Below are 19,495 nucleotides of genomic sequence, written 5' to 3'. Positions count from 1 at the left end.
GTTTTTTCTCGGAAGGAAGCCGTACTCAGTAGGACTTCCCCCCGAGGCAGCTCTTGCACCTTTGCGCCCAATCCGCCGGCGTCCCTCTTCGCAGAAATGTCAAAACAGGCACCATATAGATAGGTGCCCCGTGATGGAAATGACGCGAATGTTACAATAGCAATGTAATTGGGGGACGAGCAGGGGAATTGCTTCCTCAAAAAGTCTCTGGAGGCGTTAACAGATTTGGACAACATCTTAATTTGGACCGTGAAGACACTTGGTTGCTTTTCGTGGCTCTTCAAATGTTATCTTTGCAACTATAGGAAAAGCTAGCTCATTGTTGGTATTAAAACATGCAGCTTCTTGCATTGCAGCAGGGATGAGGAAGACTCTGGCCCTTCAGGTGTTGCTGGGTGCAGCCCCATCAGCCCCAGACTGATGGGTCAGGGACGATGGTCAGGGATAATGGAAGGGCCATTATGCCTTTTCTGTACAGATGTGTACCCTAAGTGGGGCAGGGGAAGCTGTACAGCTGTTGTGTGAGCATCGCAAATGTATATTTTTGTGCCTGTGCATACATTTTGAAGGTGATGAAGCAGGTCTTAAACATCATTTGAGGCAGTTGTGGGAAGCACATTCTTCTAGAAACTCCTCATTTATTTGCCAATTAACTGAATCAGCTAGAACCATTCAGCCCCATGTTTAGCCAAACAGGCTGTGTTCAATGCATTCGGCTCTCACAGTAGCTAAAATATGTGGGGAATCTCTTTTGGCTAGATATAAAATGTGCATCTGTTTATGTGAAATGAGTTGCTTTTATTTTCTCTCTCTGCCTGCAGATTTGAAAGAGAAGCTTCATCTGTGAGTCTCAAAATGGATGGGCTTCTCAGAAGAGGGAAAACAATTCTTCCTGCTTTGAAAATTTGGATTGGTTGGTGCCAAAGGCAGCAACAGTGTCGCAGGTTTTATTCTGATCTTCACGCAAGACAAAAGTGTGTATCCCAGCACTTCCAGTCGATGAATCTGCGGGAGGATAGCATAGCATCACAGCAAACCAGCAAACCGGGTGAACTGACGTGTAAAAGTCAGAGACTGATGTTACTAGCAGGACTTATCTACCCGGCCAGTCCCGGCTGCTTCCACTATATGCCCTACACTGTTCGAGCACTGGAGAAGCTCATCAGAGTGATAGACCGAGAAATGCAGGCTATAGGGGGTCAGAAAGTGAACATGCCCGCATTGAGCTCAGCAGAGCTCTGGAGAGCCAGTGGAAGGTGGGAACTCATGGGCAGTGAACTATTACGACTGGCAGACAGGCACAATCAAGAATACTGCCTAGGACCTACTCATGAAGAGGCCATCACAGACCTAATCGCTTCCCACGGCCATTTGTCTTACAAGCAGCTTCCCCTCTTGCTGTACCAGGTAACAAGAAAGTTTCGAGATGAGCCAAAACCACGCTTTGGGTTGCTGCGTGGCAGAGAATTTTATATGAAGGATATGTACACTTTTGATACCTCTAAGGAAGCTGCCCTCCAGACCTACGCCCTTGTGTGCAACGCTTACGGCAACATATTCAACACCTTAGGCCTTCGGTTTGTGAAAGTCCAAGCAGCTACTGGAAGCATTGGGGGGACGATGTCTCATGAATTCCAGCTGCCCGCTGACATTGGTGAGGACCGATTGATGATGTGCACAGGCTGTGACTTTGCAGCCAATGAGGAAACGATAAACCCAGATGAGAAGCATTGCCCAGTTTGCAAAGGGAAACTAGCTGAGTACAAAGGGATTGAAGTTGGCCATACCTTCTTCTTGGGCACAAAATACTCCTCTGTTTTTAATGCTACCGTCCGCACTGCAGAAAATAAGCATATTCCGGCTGAAATGGGCTGCTATGGGCTGGGTGTGACTCGGATTCTTGCAGCCTCCATTGAGGTGCTTTCTACGGAGGACGCCATTCGGTGGCCAAGCCTCATTGCACCATATCAAGTCTGCCTTATTCCCCCAAAGAGAGGGAGCAAGGAGGAGAAAGGGGCAATGCTCCTGGAGGATTTATATGACTGTATTGTTGAAGCAGCCCCTTGGCTTAAGGAAGAGATAGTACTGGATGACCGGACACAATTCACCATTGGTAAAAGATTAAAAGATGCAAGTAAACTTGGATACCCCTATGTTATAATAGGTGGCAAGAAGGTTTTGGATGAGCCTTCTCTATTTGAAGTATGCAATCAAAATACTAATGAGACTTTGTTCCTTACCAAAGAAGCCATTGTTAACTTGCTGAGTAAAGTGCAGACTCGCTAAATATTGGATGTGTAGTTTTTGAATACCGAAATGTCAGTGTTTCCCCTCTGCCATCTTAAGCATATGGCTACGGGAGTCTATGGGAATTATTTTTATTTGTAACTTCCAGCCCAAGGATTACTGCGAAGGCAGATATGGTGCTGCCTATATGCCAAAGCCTCATGTGCAAACTTGGTTGTCCTTCGATTTCAACAGCAGACAGTTCCATCTGTACATTTGGGGTCTTCTGCAAAGGTGAGGATCCTGTAGCCCTCCAGATGATGTTGGCTTCACCTTCCATAATCTCCAGCCAGCATCACCCAATGGCCAGGAGTGATGGGAATTGTAGGCTAACAATATCTGGAGGGCCACAGTTTTCCCACTGCTTATTTTGCATAACCAAAGGCCGACCTTTCGTTATGCAAAATAATAATAGTGTCCTGCTTGACAATTATTTGGGGGACAGCAGCCTGAAGCTAGATGTGATTAAGCCTTAAGGTAAAAAGAAAGTTTGCAGTAATGTTTTTGCCAGTGCAGCTGTGGTCATGGAAGCAAAAGGCGAATCCCCACCTCTAGTTTTTTTTAGGTGCGCTGTGCCTCCGTGTGAGGGACTCTCATTGTCTGAGTACTTAACTGGATCTGTCCTATCTGATCATCAGCTACATGAATTCAAAGACTGAGTTGCTGCTTACATACTAGTGGGTCTTGATTATACTAGTCAAATACTTCCTGGAAGGATTCGAGATGGACTTTGCTAAAATATATATGCCAAGTTGATCTTTGTAAACTTTTTTTATATATAAGAAAAATCATGCCTTCTTCAGTAGAGTATTACCCCCCCCCCATCTGCATGTTGATTAAAAGTAATTTTTCCTCTTCTGACTGTAGGGTTCAATTTCTAAGTATGGAAAACAAATTCCAAGCAACAAAATTGATGGAACCTGGTTAATGCTGAGCTTCTGAGTGAGCCAATTAAATTGGCTATTATTCTGAAATCCTGACACCTGATTGCCAAATAGGCTGCTGCTGCTCTTCCCCTCTTTAAGATCATGTACAGTAATCTGAATTTTCAGTATTCATAAGCATTTCACTTAATTAAAAGATATACAGCTAAGTTTGAATATTGTTTTGCTTTAAATATGACATACCCACACTCCTGTAACTTTTTCCCAATGATAAAGCAGTTGTGAGCATTGAGTTGTGAGCTAAGAGAGTAAGGCTGCAATCCTAGCCCCACCTAACTGGAAATAAGCTCCATTGAATTAAACAGGATTTGCTACTGAATAGCTATGTTTAGGATTGCACTGTAAGCTAGGAATGGAAAGCCTGTGACCCTCTAGAAGTAGTAAGCTAGTAAGACCAGAGCTCAGGGATGATGGGAGTTGTAGTCCAACAACATCTGGGGACCCACAGGTTGAGAACCGCTGCTCTAGAAGGTGTTGGCTTACACCTCCCATCTTCCCTCACCCTTTGCCATGTTCAGAGCCAATCAGAGAATGGTAATTTAGCCTGGGGCCTCAAGCTTAAAGTGGGCCTCAAAAATAGGCACTTGTTAAGTTTTGCAACTTGTTTTTATGTGCAGCGGATCAAATTGCAACACACTAAGTTTAGAACTGCAAATTTAAGCAAATAAGAGATGAGATTTGATAAAAGACATTACCAGTACTTTTTTGTTAAGTGATGCAGATTTTGCCACATGCTAAATGTGACATTGCATGTAAGCAAGATTTTCCCTCAAGAATAAGTGCATTTGCACAGAAAGAGACTGGAAAGGTATTCTTTTTTAAACATCAAATTATGTCTTATTTCCTCCTCCCCCACCCACATGCCTCATTTTGTTTTTGCATGTTGTCATATTTCCATGACTGCATTTATTATTATGGGGCCTTGGGCTGATGGGAGTTCAACAATTGGAGAATCACACATTCCCCATCCCTGTACTTGTTCATGTAATGTAAAAACATAGTTTGTTACATCCAAACAAGAACTGCATAGGTGGAATGCTTTGAGTACTCTGAAATACCATTTAAGTGCATAACCATTTAACTTAGATATCTGGTAGAGATGTTACCATTATTGGTCATTGTTCTCCCCCCCCCCCCTTTCCTACCATCTCTCACACATTTTCTTGGGAATAAAAGCATCCTTACAATAAATCCTATTCTGTGGAATTTAGCTTCAGTCTGCTTAGAGCATCGTTGTCGTCAAATTGTACAAATCTCAAACCAGCAGCAAACTGATCACTTAGGACAGTAGTTTTCAACCTTTTGTAATCCAGGACTCTCCTTTAACCCCAAAGTGCATTGGGGAACCCATTTCTCTCTCTCTTTTTTACCAGATATTTGTGTGGTGATAGTGCTGCTGCTGTGACCCACTTTGGACCAGGATGTGACCCAGGCTCTGGCTCCCCTTGGGTGTGCCAGGCATAACCAGGCATGGTTCCCTGTGCTTAGAATTACTGCAAAGGAAGTCCTGTGCCCACTAACTTTGGGTGAAAGCCCCACTGAATTCAGTGGAATTTATCCCCAAATAAATGTGGCTTGGATTGGCCTGCTTGAAGATCAGCATGTAAGCAAAAGCAGCCATTGCATGAAGCCAGCATCTCCTGGGATAATGACTCTGGTTTCGTCTGGGGTTGTAGTTACTCTTGCTGGTGTGCTGCGAGATGAGAATGAAGTGTCAGGTTGCTTCCTCCCACTGTGTTCCTGTGACTGGGAGAATTTGGGGGGGGGTCCCCGCGATGGGGTGAGCTCCCATTGCTCGGTCCCTGCTCCTGCCAACCTAGCAGTTTGAAAGCACGTCAAAGTGCAAGTACATAAATAGGTACCGCTCCAGTGGGAAGGTAAACGGCATTTCCGTGCGCTGCTCTGATTCGCCAGAAGCGGCTTAGTCATGCTGGCCACATGACCCGGAAGCTGTACGCCGGCTCCGTCGGCCAATAAAGTGAGATGAGCACTGCAACCCCAGAGTTGGTCACGACTGGACCTAATGGTCAGGGGTCCCTTTACCTTTACCTTTTACCCTCCCTTTTTTTTGGGGGGGTGTCTCTCTGTTTCATATACTTGGGCTCTCTCTCACCCATCCTCCCTGGACAAGTAAAAGTGGAGGGCTCCTTCGGAATCATCCTTCTTGACAGAAGAAATAATTGAGAGGTGGAAGTAAGGATGATTCCCTACCCCGAACAATACCTTACTGCTAAGGGATACAAGACAGGGCCAAGGAAAGGACAGTGCTCAAGACAGCCAGTATTACAGTATTCCACAACCATGTTCAGCTCCCTTACCCAGGATCTTGGATACAATGCAACCAGCAGTGTTGGCTTGAATGATGACACAAACCTCTCCATTGTGACATTGACTAGTAAGCCCTTTCTTCCCTCAGAGGAAAAGGAATGTGAACCCAGCAAACAGCTGGGAGCATTCACCAACAAGTAAGCAAGTGTATTTATTTCTTTTTCTGATCTGCTCAACTGAGTCTCTCTGGTTGAGTCCATCAGTTCCTCAGTATCTGGTCTAATACCTTTATCCACAAATGTTTCAGCATCATTTAGTACATGACTAGGTCGCCTTGGCAATTCTACTGATTTTCAGTCCCATGTTTCTGAGATACTAAATATAAATGTAACAAATCTGTTTGGCATGTTTAATTATGGATTATTTCTATGCAAATCCCAAGAAACTGAGAGATGGAAGTAGGGATGATTCCCTACCCAAAACAATAGCATACTGCTAAGGGATACAAGACAGGGACAAGGAAAGGGCATTGCTCAAGACAGTGAGTATTATTCTACAACCATGGTTGGCTACCTTACCTATTGTGTTCAGGATCTTAGATACTATTCAACCAGCACTGTTGGCTTGAATGATGACACAAACATCTCCATTGTGACATTGACTAGCAAGACCTTTTTTTCCATCCGAGGAAAAGGAATGTGAAGCTAGCAGATGGCTGTGAGTGTTACACAAGTAAGCTAGTGTGTGAGCTTTCTGTAGGGATCAGCTGAGCCTCTTATAAAAGAAGTATACTGCCCAGATCAAGAGAAGTAATAGTACCACTCTATTTGGCCTTGGTCAGATCCCACCTGGAGTCCTGTGTCCAGTTCTGGGCACCACAGTTCAAGACGAATATTGGCAAGCTAGATGGTCTGCAGAGAAGGGTGACCAGTATGATAGTGTCTGGAAACCAAGTCTTATGAGGAACAGTTGAGGGAATTGGATATGTTTAGCCTGGAGGAGAGGAGAACTGATATGACAGCCAGCTTCAAACGTCTTAAGGGCTGTCACATGGAAGATGGAGCGAAATTGTTTTCTGCTGTTCCAGAGCATGGGACCTGAATTCAATTGATTAAAATGATTCTGATGAAGTATTTGGAAGAAATTTCCAATAGTAAGAGCTGTTCAGCAGTGGAACAGGCTCCCTCGGGAGGTGGTGGACTTTCCTTTCGTAGAGGTATTTCAAGAGAGGTTGGATGGTCATCTGTCAGAGATTCTTTAGCTGTGATTGCAACCACAAGGCATATTGGGTTTCACATTCCCAGTGCTGACTACTGCTTTCCAAACACTTCGTATCAAAATCTGAATTGGTTGTCAACTTTTCTTTTTACAAAGACATTAGACTGTCTTTTATACTTTCTTCTCTTAAAGGGACTAGAAGAGCTGCCTATAGAACCAAAATATATAGGTCTGGGTTCTGCAAGAATCTTGGACTGTGTAGGCTTGAGCCATTTTCTATCTAAATTCCTTGGTTAGAGTGTAAAACAAGCATAAAGTCTGCATAAAGTTTAAAAGGTGAAGGGTTTGAATGCTGTTTTCCTTTTTTCCCCCAGCTAATATCTTGTGATCTCTAATTAATCAAGTTGTAATAACATCACCATCTCTATAAAAGCTGATAACTTCTGTATGTACACAGAACTCTCTACCGATCAGCTCAGTCTGGCAGTTGGGGTCTCCAATACAGTTGCTTTGTTTTTAATAGGGTATTGGACAGACTTCAGCCCTAATCACAATGTGAAGGCTTGATTCCACCACAACTCTATATGCCCTAGTTTACACATAAGTCAAGCCATGGTTTGATGGGAATGCATGAGTGTGGAAGCTGCCAGATTGAGGCCACTTTGTTCATCCACAAGTCCTGCTGTGAGTAAGCTATGCTTTGCCTTAGCATGTTGCCTGTGTTTGGGCTCATGAGTTGTTTCCTTCAGAAAAACCTTGAGCTATAAACTGGAGACAAACCTTATTTGTTGCATGTAGTTTGTCTGGAGCAAGAGAAACTATGAGCCCAGATTCAGGTGACACTAAACTAAAGCATGGCTTAAGCCATCTTACAGCAATGCAACAGCAGGAGGACCAAAGCCAGCCGAAAATCTGCAAGGCAAAATATTTGAAGTTCACCAGTGAGGCATCACTGACATTCTAAATTCCTGACCCTCACACAGGAACACTGCTCATGTCGTGAACATCGGTCTTCAAGACTGGAAAGCCTAAGTCTGGAGAAGTCAAGCTATGGGTCAAGATTTTCAAAATGGTTCTTACTATAGATCTTTGTGAATGAATGAGGGAAGGACAATACCATCAATCTTTTTCTAGCTGGTGAAGAATCAGTTGCTCTTCTGGTACTTAACAAACAAAAACTCCCTGTGATCCCAAAGATGGAAAAAGAAATTAAAAAAACTGAGAACGAAGAGTCAGCTGAAGTCCAAACAATTCAACAGTGCCCCTTGACGACAAAGAGAGAATTATCCGGGAATCCCCTACTGTTGGAAAACTGCCTGCCCGATGCAATTTCTGAAGGTGAAGACAAATGACCTCTAGGGTTTGGAGAGTAAATATGTAGAGTGAAGAACTAAGTACAATATATAAGGCATAAATACTAAAACTCGAATCTTTTAGCTCACTCTCCAATGTGTGTCTGACAATGCACAAGCTTGAACCTTAGTTGCCTAGGTTAATGCTTCTAAATGTTTATCTTTAGGGAACTGTAACATCCAAAAGACCTTGGGAAGTCACTGCAAGCCAGCTAAGTGACATTCAGAGTAGACCCACTGGAATCAAGTCCGTTGAATCTACTCTGATGTTTACTCACATTGGATATCACCCAGTTCATTTTTTTATAAGATATTTATTAAAATTTTCAAAGTATTACAAAATAAAAATGGGGGGGAATACAGAATAAAAAAAATGGTTAAAATCAATTCCATCTTTCCATTACTTATTTTTCATTAGCTTATTTCCCGGACCTCCTCACACCTCCCTTTTTTGTATTCCAATTCAATTTGTTGGTTCAGCAAATCCCTACCCTCTTTGTTTATCCTAGTCTTTAATTTTAAAATATTATGACATTACGTTTTTACCTAAATAATCCATTTTTCATATTCCCTTATAATATTACAGCTGAAAACCACTTAATTTCTATCCAACATCATTCTAACATTCATCAATTTTACAATATTTCTGTAGATAGTCTTTAAATTTCTTCCAATCTTCTTCCACCAACTCTTCTCCCTGGTCTCGGATTCTGCCAGTCATTTCCGCCAGTTCCATATAGTCCATCACCTTCATCTGCCATTCTTCCAGAGGGATATCACCCAGTTCAGTTTAGTTTATTTAAATAATTTCTTACCCACTTTTTATTGCCACCGGCAATTCCAAAGTGAGATAACAAGTTTTAAAATGATGTGGTAAAATAAAACACAGCTGCAACGATGCATCTGTTACTACTTTAAACCACCAGGCAGAACTTACACAATATTGAAACAGCAGGCTCCTCACTGATGCCCACCAGGCACTTGTGTGAAAAATTGTAATCAAGTACGGAGCTAGATGAACCAATAGCCAGATTCACTATAAGGTAACTTCCTAAGTACTTGACCAAACAGCTTTAAACCAGACAGGGTCTGTGTGAAGTCAAGAAATATCTATCCTTTTCGGCTCTGATTTTGCCGTTGTACCAAAATTAGACTGGCAATTTGATAGTTAGATTTTTACCAGTCTACTAAAGCAACTGCCGAAGAAGGGGCAGAGACTGGTGAAAGAACTCTGAGTGAGATATATTTTATATATTAAATGGAATGGAAATAATGTTGGTAAGTAGATGATAGATACCAAAACACCATACTCTCGCTATGGTTAGATGCAGTTAGATGAAGACTGCAATTGGAGGATTTCTACTTGCATAGAACCCTTCCTCAGCTGGAAGTCTTAATTTGCACCATGAAACTATGTTTTAACTTCCTGATAACCTACCATTGAGTTTCAAAGAAAGAGTCCCAAATAAATGGCTCAAGATTAGAAGTGAACAAAAGAGCTATGTTTGGAGGAAGGAGATTTTTGCACAAGTCTTAGTAAACCTCGGCTCATTATCACACACCCCGACAGCAGGGGTGGGAACTCTTTGGCCCTCAAGATGTTGCTGAACTACAACTCCTAGCTCTAGCAAGCAGGGCCAATGACCAAGGATGATGGCAGCAACATCTGGGAGGCCAAAGGTTATCCACCCTTGTGTTAGAGTAACAGTACCAGGAGACATTTTCATTCCAACTGCAACCTCAGTTCCATTTACTTTTTATTTGTAACAGCTTCAGTAACCTCCAGCAATGCCTATGGGATGATGCTGTATGACGCAAAAGGAAAGGAAAAGGAAACACCGCTAGCCTTTGATGACCGTGATAAAATGGTAGGAACCTATTCCTAATACTCTGCTAACTCTAACATTGCCCTTTCCTCTCAACAGTAAATACACATCGGCAATATTCTGCATATACCTGAACCTTAATATTAGATACCTTCAGAACTTATTTCAGTGCCAGAGCTCAACTTTGGAAGGCATAAAGTTTTAGTGAATAGTAGATAATTTCAATTTGGGGTAAGGTGCTAACGGAGGAGATCTGACTATACCAATATAATGAGGGTCCCTCTTCTCATGGGCCCATCCCAGTCACGGACTCACCTTCCATGTTAGCTCATAGATGATTTGCTGGCTTCAAAGTCTTGCAAAATAACAGTCTTCCTCTTTTCTTTTTACTATGGTGACATGAGCTCTTAGAACTTAGTCTTCCTTTTCCCATTCAGACGACCTGGCCCTTGTATAATCATAGGGATTACTTTCTTGCACATTGTTCAGGGAAGACTAAGGGAAGGTGAACTGATTGTGAGTGAAGGAAATAGAGGAAGCAGAGATGGTACTGATTTCCGATTATTGTGTTCAAAGTCTTAGTAAACAGCTTTCCACGAAAAAGGTATTGCTTCCTTCCTGTATCCCAGTACCGGCTGGATGGGGACACGGGTGGCACTGTGGTCTAAATCACTGAGCCTCTTGGGCTTGCTGATCGGAAGGTTGGTGGTTTGAATCTCTATGAGGGAGTGAGCTCCCGTTGCTCTGTCCCAGCTCCTGCCAACCTAGCAGTTCAAAAGCATGCCAGTGCAAATAGATAAATAGGTACCACTGCAGTGTGAAGGTAAACAGCATTTCCATGCGCTCTGGCTTCTGTCATGGTATTCCGTTGCACCAGAAGTGGTTTAGTCATGCTGACCACACGACCCGGAAAACTGTCTGTGGACAAATGCCAGCTCTCTCAGCCTGAAAGCAAGATGAGCGCCGCAACGCCATAGTCACCTTTGACTGGACTTAACCGTCCAGGGATCCTTTATCTTTTATCTTTATCTTTAGCTTTAGCTTTACCTTACTGGCTTGATGTTCAACGCGTGTTTTCTGTGTTAAAGCAGAGAATACCAGGCAATCAGCAAAATGTCTAATGCCATTCAGCATTCTATTGCCCTCCTTTCACATGTTACGATGCAACTGGCTCTGGAAACTGGTTCTGAACAAATATGGTCATATTTGAAAGTGCTATTGAAATCTTCCACCCTTTTCTTGCTAGTCTCATATGCGTTCACAGGAATTCGATTCAAAAATGAGTGGGAACAGTAATCAAAATTATCAGCATGGGAATCAGAAATTGCAGCTGGTTGAGCAAACAATGGTGAGTCAGATACAATGCACATCCTTTATTTGTGTATTTAATAGCTTGTACAATTGGTGTAAGTGTTTGACCAGTGCAGGGGGGGGGATCACACATTAGTGCAGCTGTAGCAGCAACTTTGGTGAACAGAGCAGACACGTGAACAGTTCTTCCTCACAGAATTTGCTGCTGCTCTTTCACAGGCACAGATTTTAGACCTGCCTCTGGACAGCATTGACTCGCGCTCCACAGCTTTGCGCTGTCAGGGGATGCTTCTCATTCAGGACCTAAGGTATGTCGGAGCTACAACCCAACATCCTCCCTGACCCAAATGTTGAAGCAAAGCTCAGAAGAAAAGTGCTAAGAATAGAGCTGAATAATGCCACCAGGAAGAGACTGCCTCAGGCTGGGGTAACCCAGCCAAATGGGTGGGGTATAAAGATCATTATCATTATTGTCAGGGGTTTAGGAGCAGAGGCAAGGGCAAGGGAGGAAACAGAGAGCGAAGGGGAGGAGGCAGAAGAAAAGATGAGTGATGACGACGACCCGAGATCTCCGAGTCTTTCCAGTGAATCAGAGGATTCACAGAAAGGAGCACCAGTGGCCAGGGCAAGGGGGGAGTCTAGGGGGGCACCCCAGGAAGATAGAGCCAGAGGGGACTCAGAGGAGAGCAGTTGGAAATCGGGACCAGCGTCACCGCCAGAGAGCAGGGAAGAGGAAGGGAGCCAGGGGGCAAGCGCTGGCAGCTCACCACAGGAGGGAGGGCACGAGTCAGGAGTGGCCACACCTCCATCGGGGAGCGAAGAAACGGTTAAGCGGAAAGTGGAAGGTTGGGCGCGCGCGCCAAGTTCAAATGCAGAGGAAGGCGGCGCAGTAAGCAGCCCGGAAAGGGAGCCAGGTCCTAAAGCCCGGCGCAAGGAGACAGGAGGGTCCGGGGGGTCAGCGTCAGAAGAATCCCGGAAGGAAGAGACCCCGGGGGGTAGTGGGACCCAGAGGAGGACAGTCAGGCGGAAAAGGTGGAGCCGGGCTAGGATATTAAGTTGGTGCACACGGGGCGGAGACTCAGACGGAGCTTCGCCGATCTAGTTACTAGACGTAGAGTTGCACGCAGCAGCGTGAGAATGGAAACTGTAACTCAATAAAGACTTTTACTTAATGATCGCTGGCTAGCGTGATCCTCTGTGAGCTAGGATCTTCAAGCAGCTCTGACAATTATCATTATCATTATCATTATCATTATCATTATCATCATCATCATCATCATCATCTGTATCTGTGGAATTATTTGAAACAAACTACATAGAAAAGCCAAACCTGTCTCAGCTCCGTTGATATGGAAGGGATTGGCTTGCTTTATTGCGCTACTGATGAATCACGTGACCTATATTGGTGAGCATGGAGTCCTCTGATCTTTACCCTGGTAGTTCTGAATTCCAGTCAGAGCCATGGGCTCAAGGTAGGCATACCCACACCAGATTCTGGTCAGTGGCTACCGCTTTGTAGCCTGCCCATTCCAGTAGGCACTACACAGCTCAGACATAGTTTATTTTCTTTCCTCAGTACTCTGAGCTTTTTCTGTGTTAAGCTGACCGCTCCACTTCCGTAAGGAAGAATCGTAACGCACATTGAATGCTCTGTTTCTTCTTCCCCGACCGCCATTCCTCAGCCAAGTGGAGCCTTCTCATTGGCCTAAAGAGAAGCTGCTCAGCACTTGCATTGCCAGCGTCTTTGCCTTGCCCTCGGTTGACACCTTACAAAGTCAGAGCAAGGAAGAAGTTGACGTACAGGTATTTTCTCACTTTGTTGCAGGTGGGGGGTGGGGGACTGTGTCCCTCCAGATGTCTCTTGCTGGGTTGTAACTCCTATCATCCCTTGCCTTTGGCCATTCTAACTGGGGCTGGTGAGATTTTGCGTCCAGTCTGGGGGGACATAAGATTTCTCACAACCAATTTACTGGTTATGGAGAGGGTACGGTATGTGCCCGAATAAGAACATCTCACTGTTTGAATCTATAAGGTTTAAAAAGGAAAGAGAAAGAATTGTACTGATTTGGGGAAGGGGGCGGCAAAAACATGACCCTATGTGGAACAAAGATACATCAGTCTGGTTAAAGGAACCCAAATTTGATGCTGATGATACTAGCCCTAAGTTCCCTTTTGAAGCCATTTTGTACCTCCTATATCTTCACAATGACCATGTGAGCTAGGTGAGGCTGGGTTGGTGACTGGCCCAGGGCAGGAAGTGAGCAAAAACGATGAGTTTTTGTTTATCAAGGTTCACAAAAAAAGAAAAAGAAAATGCCTGCAGTTTGCTGAGAGTGTGAAAGAGGGTTTTTGTGTGTAAGAAAGCTTATGCCATTATAAACATGTTAATCTTTAAGATATCACAAAACTTTTCTGTGGTACCTTACTTCATGCATTCCTTTTTTTTAGGAAGAAGGGGACCCTATTTTGGGAACTGCACCAGGGCCCCCAACCATCTTAACCCATCCTTGGGCAAAAGTAGGACGAAATACACTGAGCCTGTTGTTCAGTGTTAGGCAACCCCTATGCATTGTAATAGGGCTTATGGGGGAGAGCTACACTCACTTTTGAATCACAGCTTTATTAGTTTTGTCAGTTCATGGACACTGTTGGCATCCATCTGTCTCGAGAGACAATGGAGTGCACCTCCAGGGGTGAAGTCAAACTGCTGGAGAATCACAGCTGTGGCCACAGAGACCGGTAACTTGTAACTGCTGCCTCCCGTGTTGCTTTTGCAGTGGTCCAAAGGAAAGCAGAGCAATACATTTGGCACCAGCTTGGCTGCAGGAGTTGCTGGAAACAGGCGTACAAGGTGCCACCCAACCACCTTAGGGACTCCACTCCAGATTTGTGTAGAGTTTACTCTTTAGCCTTTTCCTCTCCCGAAGGTGTTGCACGTGCAATGTTATAGTAATATATTATGCAACATTTTTTTTCCCTTCTCAGGCATTGTACAAGCAGACCTTAGAGGCTATAGAATCAATGCTGAAAAGCTTATTGGCAGAAAGACCAAACATAGATGAACTGGCCACACTCTTAGAAGTAAGCTCCTGTTATCTATTTGTGGCTCAAAGAATCACAAGTGATGAGAATATGCCCTATAGCTAGGTTCATGAAGTAGTCTTTCTTTTCTTTTCTTTCTTGGTGTATATGGTTCTCCTCGTGCCAATACAATCCTCACAACAACCATGTGAGTCATCGTGGAATGAGAGATACTCACTGGCCCAAGATCACCCAATAAGGTTCATGGCTGAGTAGAGATTTGAACCAGTTTGTGCCCTGTTACAGTCAAACAGTGCAATTGCCACACCACTCTCTCTCAGACAGATCTTTGGTTGAAATGGCATTTGCTGCTCATGGAGCATAGAAGTGCCTCATTCACTGAAATCTACTTGTGGGTTTTTTGTTTTTCTTAGGGGGTGTTAAAATTAATTTTCAAAGATGTCCACTCAGAATGGCTCCTTTCAGTTTGGTCAGGGAGAGTTACAACAACGGGAATAAGAGGCCAGACAGCAAGCCATGAGATTGTTGACAGTACTTAGCATGACATTATTCAGAACTTTAAAGACCGGAAGGAAAGCACCCAAAGTGGAATTTCGATTTCCTTGACATTGGGAAGTAACACAGGAAGTGCCCTTTCCCCATGTTCTTTAATCTTTGGAAACCAGGAAAAGTGTCAGGGTGGGAGGGGAAATGAGGAAGGAAGTAACCTAGCTTACTTCCTCTCTGTGAGGTTTTGACAGCTTTGAGAGAGCAACCTGAAGGGTCCATGCCTGAAGTTCCCCACCCAGGTTTTCCCAAACTTGGGTCTCCAGCTGTTTTGGACTACAGTTCCCATCATCCCTGACCACTAGTCTTGCTACCTATGGATGATGGGAGTTGTAGTCCAAAAACAGCTGGCGACACAAGTTTGGGGAACCCTAGAGTAGCCAATAGCGAGCTTAATGAAATGATGGCTGGACTTGGAATAAGGCAGCTTCCTGGGTTCCTTTCTGAAAGACAAAAGCATGACTTTGAAGAATTACAATAGTATGCACTTTCTCTTCTTATACAGCTGCTAACAGTTTGCTCCCACTACCCTTACAGCATTTGATGCCCTGGATGATATCAGGACAAGCACATGAGCGGGCAAGAGCAGCGAACACCTATGTATCCCTGTTAAAATTTGCAGCCACCTGCCCCACATTTCATGTGAGTTCTGCCCTCTGGCTTGAGGCGACTGGGCAATGGGTCTTGTGAGACCTGCAAATGTTTAAGACAGAAAATGGAGGTAGATAGATGTGAATGGCTCTGTAGTGTGAATATTGCATTCCTCTTGTGCTCTGAAGTGAGTGGATAGAGACTGTGAAAAGGTTAGAGGGGCCGAGGATGGGTTCAAGGGATGCACACACCAAACAAAAGAGCAACCCTAAGTCTCCTCTCTTGACTGTGCTAGCAAGTTTAAGGACTGGTACTCACTGGAATCTGATGCTTTATTTCTGCATCACTATTCTTCTACTAAAAAGGGGTGGGGATGAGTGACTAGAATCTGGGATGGCCAGAAGCAAATGAACAAGACATTTTCTAATATCCAAATGGTCTATTAGAGACAAAACTGGCCTATTATAGCTTGAATCCCTTATATCCTACAAAAACCATGCTATAGCTATGTAAAGGTAAAGGGACCCCTGACCATTAGGTCCAGTCGTGGCCAACTCTGGGGTTACCGCTTTCATCTTGCTTTATTGGCCAAGGGAGCCAGCGTACAGCTTCCGGGTCATGTGGCCAGCATGACTAAGCCGCTTCTGGCGAACCAGAGCAGCGCACGGAAATGCCGTTTACCTTCCCGCCGGAGCGGTACCTATTTATCTACTTGTACTTTGATGTGCTTTCAAACTGCTAGGTTGGCAGGAGCAGGGACTGAGCAACAGGAGCTCACCCCGTCGCAGGGATTCAAACCGCCAACCTTCTGATCGGCAAGTCCTAGGCTCTGTGGTTTAACCCACAGCGCCACCTGCTAAAGCTATGAGCCATAGCCTTTTCACGGTATGGCTGCTACAAACTGATATGGGTATGAATGTAAACCCTGTGAAGGTGTTCTGCCCCACACACAATTAGGATCACTGTGAGAGAGCTAGCCAGCACCTCCGTCACAACCCCATTGCCCAGCCTTGCCACCCCTATGCAACATGGGAGGGCAAAAGTAAGACCATAGTCAGCTGTACAACCTGGGACCAGATGATCTAAAAGATCTCACCCTCTATATATACAGGGAGAGAGCCTTCTGCACATGCCTTCTCACCAGGAAGTCCATTCCACATGATATAGGAATTGGGCCCTGAGTTTGGTGGCACCCAGCCCCTGGAACTCCCTTCCACTAGATATCACACAGGGACCTGTGGAAGACCTTTCTTCTTTAACAAGCCTTTTAAGTGGAGGTCTGTACCCCAGTTCTATCTGAATCGGATTTGAAATGGTTTTAAAACTGCTTTATCTATTGTTTTTAAGTGTTTGCGGTTTTTACTGTGAAGCTGCTTGGATATATTTATGTGAATTGATTCATAAATGGAATCAGATAAATAAAATTATTATTACATTTATATCCCACCTTTTCTGTAAGGACATAGTTTCTCCCCCCCCCCCCCCCATTTTGTCCTTTGAGGTAGGTTAGGCTCAGAAGCAAGATCAAGCTTTGTGGTCGAATGGGGACTAGAACCCAGGTCTCCCAGTTCTTAGTCCAACACTCTAACCACAACAACACACTGGCACTCTGCAGTGTCTGCAGCACAAAGCCTATTGTCTCTGTGGAGGCTTCCCTCATGACTCAGAACCCCCTGATCATGCAAGGCTTGTTCTCATTAAGAGTGCAGCAGACTTCCTGCTGCAGTTGTTTGCCTTCCTATGTGTGGAGGGGTGGCAGAGCTGGCTGTTGGAGGCATGGTGGAGCCAGTAGAGGCAGCTAGCATGGCCCTGTCTCCCTCTCCTTGTGTGAGGAGACTAGCCTGAACAGGGTACAAGGCTCACCAGAAAAAGACAATATAATTCCAAACATCAGTTCGTCCAAACAGGGGAACTTTTTTTTCATTCAAAGAGCCACAAAGATTCCTTCTCTTCCCCTCTGTGTCAAAAGACAGCACTCTCAATTTCTCCATTCAGGTGTCACCTGATGGATGTCCTAAGCTTGGGCGTCTGATTGGTCAGCTGTGTCTGCGTCTCAATGACCCCCAGGAGGAAATTGGTGAACAGGCTATGGAAGGCATGTATTTCCTGTACTCCCTTATGCTGCGCCAAAAGGGTAAGATAGGAGCTGTGAAAACTCCAGTATCCAAACTATGCATCTATATAGAAGTAGTAGGCTGTACTTTATTTGGCAGCCATTGACTTGTTGCCCTTGACACTCTCTATTAATGTCCTGTATTTTATTATATCTGGGTAATAATAATAATAATTATTATTATTTATACCCCGCCCTCCCCAGCCAGAGCCAGGCTCAGGGCGGCTAACACACAATAAAATCACAGTAAAAACATAATGGGGGGGGGAGCAATTTAAAATACAGGTTAAAATGCAATTAAAATGCAGCCTCATTTAAAAGTAGCCGATAAATCAAGACCATAAGGAGAAGGAAACATAAAGGTCAGACTGAGTCCAAACCAAAGGCCAGGTGGAACAGCTCTGTCTTGCAGGCCTTGTGGAATGATGTCAAGTCCCGCGGGGCCCTAGTCTCTTGTGACAGAGCATTCCATCAAGTTGGGGCCAGTACTGAAAAGGCAGTATTGCATTATATCAGGAATCCCCAATTTTCTCTCTTCTTCTTTTTTGGCCCAAGGGCACATTTGGAAATATATATTTTTTGTCAAGACGCCTTGAGTTGCCTACAGTGAGAGAAGGCATTTAATCAATTTAATAAAGAAGAAGAATCAACTGTTGTTGGCACCACATAATACCCATTTCACAGAAGAAAAAACAGGGGTGCTTAGAAACTCCAGGCCCCCACATTAACAAAAGATAAAACACCTGCACACACCTGCAGACAAATAACTGCAGGACTACTGTTATTATAGGGTGCCTATTTTCTAAGCACCTCACATATATCAAAAGACAAGATAGTCTCTGACCACAAGTTTGCAATCTAACAGACATGAAACAGGGAGGGGAGGGAGAGGGGAGGGAGAAGGAACCTTCACTAGCCAATGAGTGGAGCCAGATTGGTCTTCCCATTGCCGCAATGTTCTTGTTGCGATGCAGGAGGTGCAGCCTCTCAATGGTATCAGAAGCCACTGTGTGCTTTCCTTCAGCTCTGCAGCTGAATAATCACACACCAACTTAAAACCAACTTAAAGTTTTCAAAACAACTTTCTATTATTTCATTTGCAAAGGAGTATTCTGGAAAGATCCACAGCAGAGAATATTAATTTGATGCATTGCATCATTGTTAGGGGATTCCAAAAATCTGGAGCGACATGCCCATTTTGTTCAACAGCAAAGAGTGCTTTTATTTAGTTAGCTGGTCTGCAGACACTGGTCTGTTTGCCCTTGATGCTCCTTTTGTCTCTGCCATAGTGCGTTGGATTTTGTGCTGACAACCCCTGTAGTCCTCACTGTGCAGAAGCTGGAGAAGATCCTGCCTAACGTAGCTACAAAGTGGGACTTTGAGAGAGGTCCCTGGTGGAGAAGATATTCTTTATCTATAGCTCAGTGCCAAATCATGGATGGTCACATCTCAGTTGCAGCAGGATAACCAAAATCCTCAAAATGAGGATTTTGGAATGGGGCAGGGCAACACAGGTTCTTGTTATGCATCCCCACATCTCCAGGTTCCAGGGGCAATGCTGTCCAGGGTTTGTCTTCCTTTTGGAGAAGAGGCGATGAGAGATATATGCCATTTCTGTAATATTTGCTTTATTTGCAAACGTTCAAGTGGAGCATTGGAGGAGGCAAACAGCTTATTTTGTTCTAGTTACTTAACTGTGCTGTGGCTTGTACAATGAGCAGTATGCCTATCATCTAAATAAACAACCTTCACAACTTTAATTAGTTGGCATGCAATTGATTCTCACCTGCAAAATAGTGGCTTCTTGGGAGCAGCCTGTGTCTTTCTGCCTTCCTTTCCTGTTCCAAAACACACGTCTGTTGTTCCTGTCATACACTGAACCCAAGACCCACCTTAGCTGTGGGTGAGTCCCAAAGTGTTCGTTGGCCATTCTGTGCCATTTTCCTGCAATTTCCCTAATGAAAGATGTGGCTGGAACAGTTTGGCCACTGGCCATTA

The 19,495-nt window shown here is 44.3% G+C and overlaps 2 protein-coding genes across 17 annotated transcripts in view; both read left to right on the top strand.

The window, feature by feature from the left end:
• Window positions 1–855: 855 nt before the first annotated feature.
• PARS2 (prolyl-tRNA synthetase 2, mitochondrial) lies at window positions 856–3,379 on the top strand (the record flags this gene model as incomplete). Its single annotated transcript, XM_083510191.1, has 1 exon — window positions 856–3,379. One exon carries the CDS (start codon window positions 856–858, stop codon window positions 2,284–2,286), a length of 1,431 nt encoding a protein of 476 aa, XP_083366317.1. The 3' UTR covers window positions 2,287–3,379.
• A 2,234-nt stretch (window positions 3,380–5,613) lies between these two features.
• MROH7 (maestro heat like repeat family member 7) overlaps window positions 5,614–19,495 on the top strand; it is a 28,106-nt gene continuing 14,224 nt past the window's right edge. For 5 of the 16 annotated variants that reach the window (XR_014527728.1, XR_014527729.1, XM_083510185.1 and 2 more), the window contains exons 1-9: window positions 5,619–5,695; window positions 7,700–8,054; window positions 9,839–9,936; window positions 11,141–11,242; window positions 11,425–11,513; window positions 12,888–13,008; window positions 14,191–14,286; window positions 15,331–15,435; window positions 17,380–17,518. Coding sequence is in view for 13 of the 16 variants with exons in the window: in XM_083510185.1 (XP_083366311.1) it covers window positions 7,913–8,054; window positions 9,839–9,936; window positions 11,141–11,242; window positions 11,425–11,513; window positions 12,888–13,008; window positions 14,191–14,286; window positions 15,331–15,435; window positions 17,380–17,518 (892 nt within the window). In the remaining 3 variants the exon portion in view is untranslated. Of the gene's footprint in view, window positions 5,696–6,690; window positions 6,715–7,239; window positions 7,317–7,699; window positions 8,055–9,838; window positions 9,937–11,140; window positions 11,243–11,424; window positions 11,514–12,887; window positions 13,009–14,190; window positions 14,287–15,330; window positions 15,436–17,379; window positions 17,519–19,495 lie in introns of those variants that run through there. The other 11 variants (XM_083510182.1, XM_083510183.1, XM_083510187.1 and 8 more) reach the window with 11 other exon arrangements.

This window comes from Podarcis liolepis (assembly GCF_965112155.1).
Source record: "Podarcis liolepis genome assembly, chromosome: 6".
Lineage (NCBI taxonomy): Eukaryota > Metazoa > Chordata > Lepidosauria > Squamata > Lacertidae > Podarcis > Podarcis liolepis.
The sequence above is the reverse complement of the archived record's forward strand: the minus strand, read 5'-3'. Positions and strand labels throughout refer to the sequence as shown.